This window comes from Gobio gobio (assembly GCF_949357685.1).
Source record: "Gobio gobio genome assembly, chromosome: 4".
NCBI classification, from domain to species: domain Eukaryota; kingdom Metazoa; phylum Chordata; class Actinopteri; order Cypriniformes; family Gobionidae; genus Gobio; species Gobio gobio.
This window is the reverse complement of record NC_137100.1, coordinates 7161195-7175620: the sequence shown is the minus strand read 5'-3', so window position 1 is coordinate 7175620 and position 14426 is coordinate 7161195. Positions and strand designations below refer to the sequence as shown.

Sequence of the window (14426 nt, the reverse complement as noted above, 5' to 3'; positions counted from 1 at the left end):
ACCACTTTTTTGCTTACCTGGTGAATGACATAGATGGCGTAGTGAAGCTGCTGCCTCTGTAAGAAAGGGTGAAGGTGGTAGAGGAGGTAGAGCAGGTGCTTCTCTCGGTTTCTGTGAGGGATAAGGATGGCCACACTCTGTCTGGCCGTACAGTCAGAAGGGTTATACTGACCCTCCATGACCTCCTCGTTTTCACTCTCTACCTGCTCCATCGTCAGCGAGGACTCAAATGACAGCTTTAAAGAACCTCCTGCGGAGCGGAAAAAGCAGAAAAAAATAAACACGCATGTAAACAGGGCCACAAGTAAGTGAAAGGCCCACAACCCAGGTGCAGTCTTTAAATACAGCACCAGCTGGGGCCCACATTAATTACAGGGCCCCATCTTTGGAAACAAGCCCAAATTAGCAAGCAGCTGTGAAAGGAAAAAAAACACTCATGTGTAAACATTGACATTCACATGGAGGTGGTTGTGAGATTCTCACACATTTCCCTCAGAGTTGCAGTTTCATGGTTTCCCATCTTTACTCAGCTCATTTTGCAAAGAAATGTTTGGAAGTTATGTTAAAGAAAATGCAATTCCAACTCTGTATCATTTCTTTTTTTCCATGAAACACAAAATGAGATGCAATGGTGGACAGTAACAATGCACCTCTATTTTGTTACTGTACTTAAGTAAATTGATCAAGTATCTGTACCTTATCAGAGTTTTTATTTTGGGAAACTTTTTCTCATGCTTCACCACAATCCAAAGCATGATATCACACTTCATAAAAATATATTGTTTCTCGTTATATCAAACTGAAGAAACTGACATCGGCTCCGAGATGCGGTTTTCCAATTTGTGAAAGAGACGATTCTTTTCATTAACCGCTTGAATCGGTTCGCAAATCACACTGAATGATTCATTTATGAATTTGACTGATCCAATCGCAGCCGTTCTCGAGTCAACAACTCACTCCGGTCAAAGCGGGTTCATTCACCAAATTGTTCATGTCAAAATCCTCTGAGCTTGAATGTGCGCACGACTTACTAATGCCAAATTTTTGTGTTAATTATTGTACATGCAAATCATATTTAGGTCATGACTATTAGTTATTTGTAAACTAATTGTTCTGTAAAATGATATGGTTATGCTTTGGGTAAAAAAATAAAAATAAAACAAATTAATGCCCATGCATATCCCCCACTGCTGTCGCAGTTTCAGATGATATAAAAGCTGTATGTTTGCATAGCATTCTTCTTAAAATGTTTTGCCCCATGTGACATCTATTTTTGATTGTATATTTATACTATTTGTCACCACATTTTTTGCTTTTCATTATTTTTAAATACTATATATGGTATACTGTTATTTTCACATTGATCAGCAACTTAATTGATGATTAAATATAATATTAAATATATTTATGGACGTTTATGGCCCGGTTTTACAGACAGGAGTTAGATTAAGCCAGGATTAGGCCTTAGTTCAATTTAGGACATTTTAGTAACATTTATAAAAAACATGCCTTAGAATGACTGACGTGCATCTTGAGACAAAACAATGGCACTGACTTAATTTAAGAGATTTCAGTGCAAGTTGCTTTCAGTTAAAACAGCTCAAACATGCATTATGTCTGGTACTAAGTGTAAGCCTTGTCTGTGAAACTGGGGGTTAATGTTTTAAGGTGTATGATTGTATAATAAAACTCCTTATTTGCAGATCAATACATAATTTCTTCCACTGATCAAAATACCATCATATGAAGCTACATACACAACAAGCACATTTAGTCGCACACACACAGCATTGTTTTGGATGTTCGGTAAGTTCAATCATGATTGACTACTGATCATTTAATATATAAAGGTCTGAGAAATAAAGTCATAATGCAACTTAGAAAGGCAAAGGCAGATTTCTTCCTTGAAATTATTAGAGATGCCAAAGGGAACAGTAAAAGACTATGGAAAAGCATTGATAAACTAACTGGAAAGGAAAAGCCCAAATATGAAAGCATACATCTTAAAATAAATGGAAATATTCTAGATGATAGCCTCGCTGTCGCTACAAATCTGTGCAAGCATTGGGTCACCCTGGGAGTGCCACAAGGGTCAATTTTAGGGCCGCTGCTTTTCAGCATATATATTAATGACCTTCCATCTGTGTGTAATAATGTTGATTTAATAATGTATGCTGATGATACTGTGTTATATACTCATGGGAAAAATGCAACTGAGGTTGCAATGAAATTAACTAAGGAAATGCAGAAGGTTGCAGAATGGCTAGATAACTCCTGTTACCTTAAACGTTGAAAAGACTGTAACCATGTTCTTTACAAACAGGAGCAAACTCAGGGATTGTCCTGAAATCTTAGTAAATGGGCAAAAAATTTAAAATGTAGATGAATTCAAATATTTAGGGGTTACCCTTGATAATACTCTTAGTTTTAAAAATCATGTTAAAAAGTTGAGTAACACACTAAAATTTAACCTCATAAACTACAGACACATAAGACACTCTCTTACTGTTGAAGCATCACATACATATTTAAATGCAATGATTCTCCCACATTTTTTCTATTGTATGACAAGTTGGTCTCAGGCATGTAAAACAGCCTTAAAACCACTTGAATCATTATATAAAAGTGCCCTTAAGATTCACGTCAGATACTCACCAAATATAGTATTTTAAATCTGGAAAATCTAATAATGCACACAAATGTATGTCTATTGTTTAAAATCCTTCGTAATGCTACTGCTCCTCCTTTGAAAAAAATGGTGACACTCTGCTCAGAAAAAACAACAAGAGCTACCCGATCCGCTACCAGGGGAGAATGCAGTATTCCTAAACGCAGGACTGCATTTGGTAAATCATCTTTTTCTTTTGTTGCTATAAATCAATGGAACACACTTCCAACAGAGTTGATTACATGTACGGATTTAAAAAAAATGTTCATGTCACACAAAACATTGGATCCTGTCACAACAAATTTGTGGCCATTTGTGAGTTTGTGTGTGTTTGTGTGAGAGATGGGGGGGTTTTTAATTTATAAAAGGTGATGGGAGGGGGGTAAATTGTTTTAATGATGTGGAAATGTGTCTATTGATAATTTTGTTCTTGAAATTTTGCACAACTGTGAATTTAGTAACTGTTAATTATTGTATGTTAATGTTTTATTTACCTGCCCAGGGACTACGGGTGGAAAATAGCAATTTGCTAAAACCCGGTGCAATGCATCTCTCCTTGTTATATATATAGGGTTAATGTTTTATTGTGCACTGTCCCTGTTCAAATAAAAGAAATAATAATAATGAAATATATGTAATAAAAGCAGACCAACCAGGTTGTGAACACATCGTTATGCCTTTAGGTTTGGTATCTTTAGGTTCTGTGATAAAATGCCAATGTGAACGTTAAGCAGACCAGGACTAATGCTGCGTTCCAGGCAGGTTTTTGAGCCCGTGAATTACAACTTCAAACCACGACTCACGACTTTGTAGTGTTCCAGGCAAAGTCACGCCAAACTGCCTGAGCGCAAGGAATTGTGTGGTTGTTAGATGTAAACAAAGCATGGCGGACCGTACGGGTGTATGCTCATTTACAATCATTTCTATCGCAAAAGGTGCTTACTCCTTGTTTATTTGAGGGAAACGGAGGAGAAAAACAGCGCAGACGGCAAGAAAAGCTGTTATACCTTTTATTTTACGTTATTTGTATATTTGTTTCATAAACACTGCATCCGTACGGGGCTGCCATTGTTGCTTCGCGGGCTATGTGACGTCAAAACTCGTAACTGGGAGTACATCGATCTAGTACGAGTTCACGGGTGGGAAGTCACGGGTTTGGCTGCCGTTCCAGTGCACTTTCACAGGTAGAAGGTTGGAAAAACGCAGGTTACGAGTTGCCTGGAACGCGGCATAAGTTTCTTTTTTTTTGGTCCGGACCAAATGAACCAAGCGAAACGAACTACAACTGTGAACTACAGTTAGTTTCTTGTTTGGTGCACACCAGGGTTCAGATGGTAATCTAGACGCACCCTAGCGGCAGGAAATATAATTTACAGCCAGGGCGTCTAGCAACTCTCCGTTGGCTTGCGAGCTGGAAAAACAAAACTCTGGTCAGGCCAATCACATCGTGTATAGAGTCGGTGGGCGGGCTTATGACGGCAGAGTTGCGGCGGTTCTGCGTGCTACTTGAAAACAAACAAGCTGGCGAACAGCGGCCTTTCGAAACGGCTTTGGCCGCGACTCTGGAAGACTTGGAGTTAAGCTTTTCCTTGAGAAAAGAACAAAGAACGGCACTTAAAGAGCACCTATTATGGCATTTAAAATGTTCCAAATATTGTTTTAGAAGTCCCCAACAACAGTTTTGCATGCATGCAATGACAAAAAAGACTTTAGTTTTCTTATAATATGCATTTATTTTTACCTGTTTTGACAGCGATTCTCAAATGATTCCTTTAGTGATTCACTTTTCAAAACCCCGCCTTTACGTGACGCTAATCTGCGGTGATTGGTCCGATGACCCAGTCAGTTGTGATTGGTATAGTCTGTGCAGATATTTTCGGAAACGGAACGCCCATCAAAGTCTTATAGTGACAGGTAATTTGTTAATATGTGTCAGGAGTTATGAATATGAAAACCGCGTCGGTACCGTTTGATTGTAATATGAGCCTTAGCTGATCTCATTCATAAAAAAACTCCTCTATTCTCCTCACGAAGACTCACAACAAATCGACATCCCTCAGGGCTTTTAGTTCAAAAGTGTGCAGATGAGGAGACATATTGATAGATTCTCATATGTCTGTGTCAAATTTCTAAACAGAGGAGTATTTTTTATTCAATACTTCCTCAAAATGCGCAGATGTCTCTTATGTGTTGTTTTCAATTCATACTGGCAGCCGGAGGGTGCTCTGTGCACATGTATCCATATATGGTACAGACAGACGAAGAAGATACCATGTGCCATAATAGAAGTCCATAATAAAAGCTTCCTGAGATCGCGAAACATGCAAATAGAGACATTTGAAGACTAATAAACACACAATCGCGACGATGTATGGTTTGTCTTCAAGCCACTTAGTCTTCAAATGCTCATCCTTGGGCAGATGAAAAAAGTTTGCTTTTGAGTCGCACTTCAGAACACAGCGTCTCATCGCCATGATTTTTTTTTTTTTAGTTTTCACTGGCGTCTTGGAGCGCAATAAGTGGGCGTATCGTATTCAAATAACTTGACAAGTTGACGTCATCTAGTCAGAGAAAAAGCTTCGGTCTTCTAACGATTCTTAAAAATGACTCCGAGTCGACTCTTACTTTTGAAAGAAAATAACTATATATACGGTGCACTGTCATATTTCAAACTATGGATGTTTTTGTTCACTTAGATCTATGTTACACACTACATGAAAGGTAAATTTAAAAATTCCATGATAGGTGCTCTTTAAGTCATTCTTAAGAAAGGAAGATGTGTTCAGATTTTTGCTGACCGGATACAGCAAAAGCTGAATCTATCATCTAGCTCCGCTTCCCCTTCTTCGTTGCTCTGGTTGGTTGTAGCGATATCCTATTGCGTGCAGAGGGAATTTGAAAGACAACCGTTTATCCCGCCCCTCGGATTGAGCCCTGCCAACGGTGTGTTCCCAGACCCAACATCTTGATGTGGGTCTGAAATGTCAGGCTATTCAGATGGCATTGTTCACACTTATTCAAATGAACCGCACTAACAGAGCAATCGCACCAGGGTGTGTTTTAATCGAACCAAACCACACCCTCAGTCAAGATTAAACCACAAAAAACTATTAAAGACAAAATCAGAGCACACTCACGGAGCAGGGGTGAATGCTCTGGGCAGCTCTGTTTGGGAGACTGCTCCTCCACATGCTCCATTACAAGTTCCTCCTCATGCTCCTCCACGCGTTCGTCCACACGGCCCTCCACGCGCTCCTCTATGCTCTGCATCATCTCTGATTCCAGCTCCAGCTGACGAAACCCACTCTTAATATCGTCAGGAGGATTTGATCCCTCCTGGGCATTTTTAACTGCGTCATCATTTGAGAATGTTGCGATCCACGCTACAACGCAAAGGCACAGCAGTAGAAGAAACAGATACTTCGCCTTCCTCATGATCTTGGACATGGAGGGAAAGATTCCCATGACGGAAGTTTAGTTTGAGGTGAAATCCAGAGAACAGCAAACAAGAGACATCCGAGCATCTGCTCGGAGTTAAACAGTCACTCTAAAAGTTGACAAGAGTTCCTCCAAAAGTCTCTTTCATCTGTTTTTTTGTTCATTTTTTCATCTGAAGAGGAAAAATACTTCAGTTGAAGTAGCTTTTGTGGCAAGTCTGTTAAAAAAAGAAAAGAAATGGAATTAGAATGATGCAGCGTGACTTTTTCTTCACCATATATTAACCGAGGCCCTGTTTCCACCTAGTATTAGGATGCGTTTTGGTCGATCACAAGTAGACGAGGGAGACACATTCCCGTATACACCTGGTGTTTTAATCCGTCTTTTTTGTCCTCTTTCAACCACTTCTGTCCTGATTTCTTCGAGGGGAATCTCCAGGCAAAGTTTAAATTCCGTTAGCGCATTAGGTGAGTAGGTGGAGAGTAGACAGTCTTTTGTGGCTGTTTGAATGCATTCGACCACATTACACTATGAAAACAATCCGGTCTAATGCGTTTCCGACTACCTCTTGAAGTGGTCGAAAGCGGACAAGCCCAAAACGTTTTATACCCCATTTACACCAGTATTTAACGTTGTGCACTTGTGATCCGATAAAACAGAACACTTCTTAAACCAGGAGTAAACGGGGCCTTAGAGAACACATGAATACTAATACTGAGCATACTTACTTTGTTTAGATTACAGGTCTGGACACTTTTAGCATTCACTCAACCAACTTCATGAGGCTCACCTGGGATGCTTTGTAACAAGAATACAGGTCATATAATTATAAAATATACACTGTGCAGCCAAAAAAAAAAAAGTTGTCAACAATTAATGCCCAATTGATGGAGTGTGTAGCTTTTCATTTCATCATGGCCATATTCCAGAATGACAATGTCAAGATTCATCAAGCCAAAAATGTATGTACCTCTTGACAGAAATACATGTTGTGATGTTATTTCCATCAAGACGTGCATCAGTTTTTGGTCAATATATTGTATTGACAATGCAAGAGTCCAGCACTTTTTAAAGTCTCCTCCTGCACATCCCAAAGACTTTCAATGAATTTAAGGTCTGGCCATTTCATGTGTAAAAATGATTCTTCATGCTCCCTCCAAACCATTCTTTCACAGTTTGAGCCTGATGAATCTGGACATTGTCATCCTGGAATAAGGCCATGATGTGTCTTCCTACATGGTTGTTGAAGAAATGAAAAGCTACACACTCCATCAATCAGGGTTAGAAAAACTGTTGCCTAAGGCTGCACAATTAATCGAATTTGTAATCACGATTACAAATGTCACAATTATGTAATCGTTCAATAAAATGTAATCACAATTACAAAAAAAAGTCCACTTATATTATGCTGTGTCCTTAATATGTGTTTTTCCTTTCTTTCTACAGGTTATCTTTCCCCCATTGTTTTTTATTTTTATTTTAGTATAACATTATAATACCATGCATATTTTTACTTTTTTTATTTAAAGAAACCAAACCAATGTATATTTGACTTTTGAGGCTTAATGCTATAGCATAATCGTTATTAATAATCGCAATTACAATTTCAAGGGAATAATCGACAATTAAGATTTTTGTCATAATCGTGTTCCAAACCTGTATGAGTTTCTTTGTTCTGCTGAACACAAAAGAAGATATTTTGAAGAATGTTTGTAACCAAGCAGAAAGAGCAACCATTGACTACCATAGTATTTTTTCCCCTACTATGGTAGTCAATGGTTGCTCTCTCTGCTTTGTTACAAACATTCTTCAAAATATCTTCTTTTGTGTTCAGCAGAACAAAGAAACTCATACAGGTTTGGAACAACTTGAGGGTGAGTAAATCATGAAAGAATTTTCATTTTTGGGTGAACTATCCCTTTAAGCATTTGCCTATTTGAATCCAATGTTTGGATGGGTTTACGGACGGGTAGAGTATATTTACACACAAAAACAAATAATTTATAAATTAATCACATCACTTTCTTAACTGGCAGGTGTTTGTTAGTCACATTTCTCAGGTTTAACCATTCTGAACAATACTGTTCCTTTTTCCTTCTCTCATAACTTCTCCACCCTCCTCTATCCATACTTCTCATGTTTCATGTTGACATACTTCAATGGTTTAGGTCTACTGTGTGCATTTCATCATCTGTTTCCTTAGTTTGTAGCAGGACCTTCTCTTGTCCTTGCCACGTCAAACACTTAAAAAAAAAAACACACACTTTTTTAATAAAGTTCATTGTTTTCAGCTAGTGGTTTACGAATGTACTGCTGGATGCCCTATATACTAAATATATTCAATCTGTTGCTTTATGGTTTACATTTTACTTAGTCGAAAGAAATAACATTCATCATGGCTGGGTGGGGGTCAAACTGCAGTATAATAAGCTATTTTATATTATTTTAATAAATGTATATTATCCATAAACGACTTAAATCGGTTCATCGTTCCTTAAAATTAGCATTTCAACTGTCAGTTGACATTAGCAAGTCAAGTGCTTACGTTACGAGGTCTTAATCATATTAAAAACATTTATTTTGTGTCCTGAAACATCTGTAACGTTATACCATTTAAAGTGAACAGAAATTTAGCAAAAGGGAATTGTGGCTAACAGTAAGTTACTCTTTATTTAAAAATTCCTGTGTTCTATGAAACTCGTTCATAACGAAGACGACAGTATTTAATATTTCAATTAGTAATGTTCCAGCCTGTTATGGGACTATTTGACAGCCTGATTTAGGATGGTCGCACATTCGACAAAATAAAATAACGATCAAACCAACCGTTCACATGCTAGTTTGCGGTCTAGGTAAACACTTAATAATACGTATTTTTAGACCAGAGTACAAACATATATGAAAGAATAAAGTAGAAACTAAATAAGGGTTAAAAAGACTTACGGTAGAGAAAGCAGCAGCACCTTCAGCTCAAGACCATACTGTACTGAAACAGCATTTCCGCAAATACAGACTCTACAGGCACGTCATTGGCCGGAGTCATCCCTACGCAGAGGCTGGTTGACATCGCAGCACCTGCTGGCAGATGCCGAAACTGCAACCAAAGACTGCCTTAGAGACTTTGCTACAACATTCTGCTGCCTAGCAGCTATAGAGGAAGAGATTAGAGAAATACATGGCATATTGTTGCAACTGCAAGCAACATGTAGTATGCTATGCTTCCCCTATGGACTTCCAAAGCTGACAAAATAATAGATAGATAAATAAATAGTGAATAACACTGACTTTCTCTTCATCACGGCACCTGTTAGTGGGTGGGATATATTAGGCAGCAAGTGAACATTTTGTCCTCAAAGTTGATGTTAGAAGCAGGAAAAATGGGCAAGCGTAAGGATTTGAGCGAGTTTGACAAGGGACAAATTGTGATGGCTAGACGACTGGGTCAGAGCATCTCCAAAACTGCAGCTCTTGTGGGGTGTTCCCGGTCTGCAGTGGTCAGTCTCTATCAAAAGTGCTCCAAGGAAAGAACAGTGGAGAACCGGCCACAGGGTCCAAGGCTCATTGACAAAGATTGACAATGATCCTTACAAAGTTACGTTGTGACAATCAGGGGCGTTTCTAGGATTTTCAGTTTAGGGTCCAATTCTCACTATTAACTAGTAGCGTATTAGTATGCATATTAGGATATTGGCTGTTTATTATTACTTATACCTATAAAGCAAATATTAATGCATCATTCTGTATGATCATATTTTACATCCCTTAATCATACAAAGTAGGCAGGTTTATGATCACTGAGATCCCAAATGTGAGGTTAGGGGGGTTTGGGGGGCACGGCCCCTCGAGATTTCTATGATCATCTACATATGTGCATTTTAAGATGTTCTGAACACCAAAAAATGATATAACGATAGCTTGAAAACCATGTCAGTGGGCAGATTTGACTGATAAAGTTTTTCCATTTTTGTCAGTGAAGAAATTAAACATATATTTAACTGATATTTATATGTTTTATGAATCATTTTTGTAGACATGTTAATTTACTGAAGGCTAACATCATAACTAAATTTATTAAATTAATTCACAATATGCACACATTCATTACTAATCTTATGCCCAATACAGGCTGGAAAAAGTTGAGCTTTTTTATTTACTGAGAGCTACACATGGAATTATTAAATTTACAATATGCACACATTTATTACTAATATTACTTTGTTAATATTTCTTGTTTGTTAATTAAATTATAAATGACATTACATAGGCCTATTTCAAATCAAAATGGCAAAATTAGCCGAAGCCTCTCGCCAGTTTCATACACTCTAAAAAATGCTGGGTTAAAAAAAAACCAAGTTGGGTTGAAAATGGACTAACCTAGCAATTGGGTTGTTTTTTAACCCAGCATTTGGTTTTTTTTAACCCAGCGGTTGGGTTACATGTTTGCTTAAAACAACCCAATTACTGGGTTAAAACAACCCAATCGCTGGGTTAAAAAACAACCCAATTGCTGGGTTAGTCCATTTATAAAAACTATTTTTACTTAAGTAAAAGTACAGAAGTACTTGCTTTTAAAAGTACTTAAGTATCAAAAGTAAATTTCCTTTTTTATGTCAATGCATTATTTTATTATCGTTGCATTGTTGTATAAATGCACGCTATGCCATGGTGGTTTAAGCCAGTCAGTGATGCTCCATCCGACATGCTAGCATACGACCACCTTGAACTAATTTAAATACTTAAAAGTTACAAAGCTTTTTACAAAGCTGCTGTCACTTTAAGGCAGAATGCACAAATCCAACACACTGATACACATCCGATATTCCCCCAACTGTTTACGTTCACTCAAGACATAATCAACTTTGTTTACGTGAATACTTTCCAAAATGAAAATTGACATTTTGTGTGTATTGGTCTGTTTAAGTGCGAAAAAAACACAAAAGAAACCTCTACTCACACGAGTACTCGTGCTCTGGCATCTCAGAGGCACAAAAAACAGGCTGAACTGAGCTCTTTCATCATGCTTTTTCAGATTCATCCATATGTCTATGCTTCTTTCTCCCAGACATTTACATTTGGCAAAAAAAAAAAAAAAAAAAAATTTTAAAGAAGAAAAAAAATCATCCACTGACTTGCAAAGCTGCTACAGAAACGACTTTTGACTTCGAGGACCTTGATAGAAATGTAGTGGAGTAAAAAGTACGATATTTGTTTTTCAAATGTAGTGAAGTTGAAGTAAAAGTTTCCCTAAAAAATAATACTTCAGTAAAGTACAGATACTCAAAAAGTGTACTTAAGTACAGTACTCAAGTAAATGTACTTCGTTACTGTCCACCTCTGTCCTGTCCGGCCAACGCACTGCTAGCACATCAACTTTGAGGACAAAATGTTCACTTGCTGCCTAATATATCCCACCCACTAACAGGTGTCGTGATGAAGAAATAATCAGATAATCAGGTCATAATGGTATGCATGATCAGTGTATATGTATATATGTATATTTATATTTATATGTATATATGAATAAATATAAATGGAACTCCCCATCTATAATAAATATTGCAGTATGTATTATAAATGTGCCCTCATTATCTTTAATCAGAATATTTTCCCCTCCCTCTTGCAACGGCATCTCTTCTATTCACTGATGATGTGTTTACTGATGTGAGGGCGGGGAAACCTGTCACTCACATGAGATCCACCAATAGCAAACCACAATAATCCAAACATCCAATTAATTCCCGTGGACAAAATCAAGTCCCGCCCTATGTTCTTCTTGTTTGACAAGCTGTTTCACTCATCAAAATGTGAAGAAAAAAAAGACTACCGCAACTTCTATTATGTAGATTATGAATAGTTTCAAGGTTTTTCAATTCACAGGATGTTAGTAGTAGTAATTTTACAACCAGTGGCCCTCTTTCGTAAAAACAACATATCTAACTTTTCAGTACAAGCATTTCAGCAATTTGCAATATGTCAAACATTTAACCTGCGGGAGAAAAAAAAAAGACTTTGGAACTATTTTTTTCCCTTCCTCTGCCTCTGGGCTGAAAGAATAGTAACACTTTATTTTAATGTGTCCTTATTACATGTATTTTACTATAGTAATAACTATAAATTTGAGATAATTACATGCAACAAACCCCAATCCTACCCTACCCCTATAGTAAGTATGTACAGTTAATTATTATTACTCAGTCCTTAAATATATAATTACACTGTAACAGGTACACAATAAAATAAAGTGTAACTGAAAGAATTTGGTAACACGGTTACACTTTATTTTAAGGTGCGTGTTACAGTGTAACTATATATTCAAGTACTGAGTAATAATAATTATACCGGTATGTACTTATATGTACCAATAACGACATGTACTTACTATAGGGTTAAGGTACGATTAGGGTTTGGTTGCATTTAATTATGCATCATTTACTGTTATTACTATGGTAAGTACATGTAACATATGTAACAAGGACACTGTAAAATAGTGTTACCGGTAACACTTTATTGACGTATAGTTACATGTACATACTGTAGCCTAGTAATAACAGTAAATTAAATATCTAACTCTAAACCAAACCCTATATTAACTACACATAGTTAAATAATATTACTCAGCAATTATTTGGGAAATTATACTGTAACAATGTCACCTTCAAATAAGGTATAACCAAGAATTGTACTAGCCTCCTGGGACCCAGATTTTTTTTTTTTGAATTTAGTATTTTTTCATGTCATTACATTGTTTAGAGCATAAGAAACAAATGGATTTTTTAATTATATTTTATTCATGTTATGATATGTACTCTGTAGTTGACAGCAGGACTCAGTTGTTAAAAAAAATTAATGACATGAAATTGCATGTATAGGCAAAAACAATGGAATTTATTTTTAATTCACCAATCAATTTTTAGGTTTCAGGGTTTTTTTTAAACAAACTTCATTTAAAGATGATTCTGAACTATTTTATGAAAGATATAATGAAATGCATTCATATACCATTTTACTTTATGAAATATGTGGGTAAAATGACAATACTTGGGTTTTCCCATTCAAAACAATGTATCTATTCACTGCATCTAATTTGCATTTTAATGTGTTCTTGGTGCAACATGTAATGAAAAAAGAAGTGTAATAATGGGAGGAAAAATCGGCAACATTTTCATAATAATATCTAATATTTCATAGGAATATTGATATGTAATTTCTTTCCCTGTTCACTTATGTCTCCAAAATGCCTGATAAACATGATTTAAATCCTGGTGTCCACTACAGTGGTCATTTATGAAATCAATGCCCTGTTTTGTAACAGAAAGTCATATTTTTATTAGAAACCCCATAACATTTTCCTGAGATGTTGATTTATAACAAACAATTTGAAAATTAATCCAATTTAAATTATAATTAAAAAATATTATAATATTTCCATAAGAGTGCTAAACATTAATGTCAGCCATTTTTAAAGACCAAGAAGTTGTTGTCCTGGTGAAACCTCCAAACATTTGGTATCTCTGCAAAGCCCCGAATGTGCTCTTTACAGGACATCCAGACTGTGACATGTGACATGTATGATGTCAGAGAAATTCACTAAAATATAATGTCCACTACAGTGGACAAAAGTCTATTATTGGGTCCCAGGAGGATAGTATTTGGATATCAATCAAGACTTTAAGATGGTCTCTTAAAGGGATATTTCACCCAAAAATGAAAATTCTGTCATCATTTTCTCACCCTCAAGTTGTTTCAAACGTTTGGATTTGAACCCCCCCCCCATAAAACTCATACAGGTTTGGAACAACTTGAGGACAGAATTTTCATTTTTTTGGTGACCGATCCCTTTAAGACTGAATCATCTCTCAAAGTGAAAATTTAGTAACAATAAACTGTTACTAAATTGTAATGTTAACTTTATGTTTGTTCTCGTTTGGTATCTAAATGTACCTTGAAAAAGGCATTTTTTTTTGTAAAAAAATCAATTTAAAATCAATAATTGAGCAAGAATATCAAAAAAGCCAGTGTTCAAAAATCTCTCCTCGCCTTGTAATAATTATTTGAGCTGTCGAGTCTGATTTTGTGGGAAATGTCATGTGGTTACGTCACGTCCGTTAACGGTGAGAAGTTCCAGCTACAGCATGTGTGTTCTGCAGTGGGAGGAGTGTTAGTTCTGACTTCTAGCCATAAAAACGAATGAGTAAAATTATTTAAACAAGCATTCAAATTGCATCCTCAGTCAACAAAGAAACCTCATTGTGAGAAGAGCTTACAGGCAAAAAAGGAATGTGTAGAGCCTATAGTCAACAGGTATGTTACCTGTCGAGCT

The 14426-nt window shown here is 36.6% G+C and overlaps 1 protein-coding gene across 3 annotated transcripts in view; it reads right to left on the bottom strand.

Moving 5' to 3' along the window:
- b4galt4 (UDP-Gal:betaGlcNAc beta 1,4- galactosyltransferase, polypeptide 4) overlaps window positions 1-9120 on the bottom strand; it is a 29086-nt gene extending 19966 nt beyond the window's left edge. The window contains exons 1-5 of one of the 3 annotated variants that reach the window (XM_079815506.1): window positions 9050-9110; window positions 8262-8349; window positions 6835-6904; window positions 5806-6323; window positions 18-250 (exon numbers count right to left, since the gene is read on the bottom strand). In XM_079815506.1, the coding sequence (XP_079671632.1) occupies window positions 18-250; window positions 5806-6133 (561 nt within the window). In that variant the 5' untranslated portion in view covers window positions 6134-6323; window positions 6835-6904; window positions 8262-8349; window positions 9050-9110. Of the gene's footprint in view, window positions 1-17; window positions 251-5805; window positions 6324-6834; window positions 6905-8261; window positions 8350-9049 lie in introns of all 3 variants that reach the window. The other 2 variants (XM_079815505.1, XM_079815507.1) reach the window with 2 other exon arrangements.
- Between the last annotated feature and the right edge of the window lie 5306 nt (window positions 9121-14426).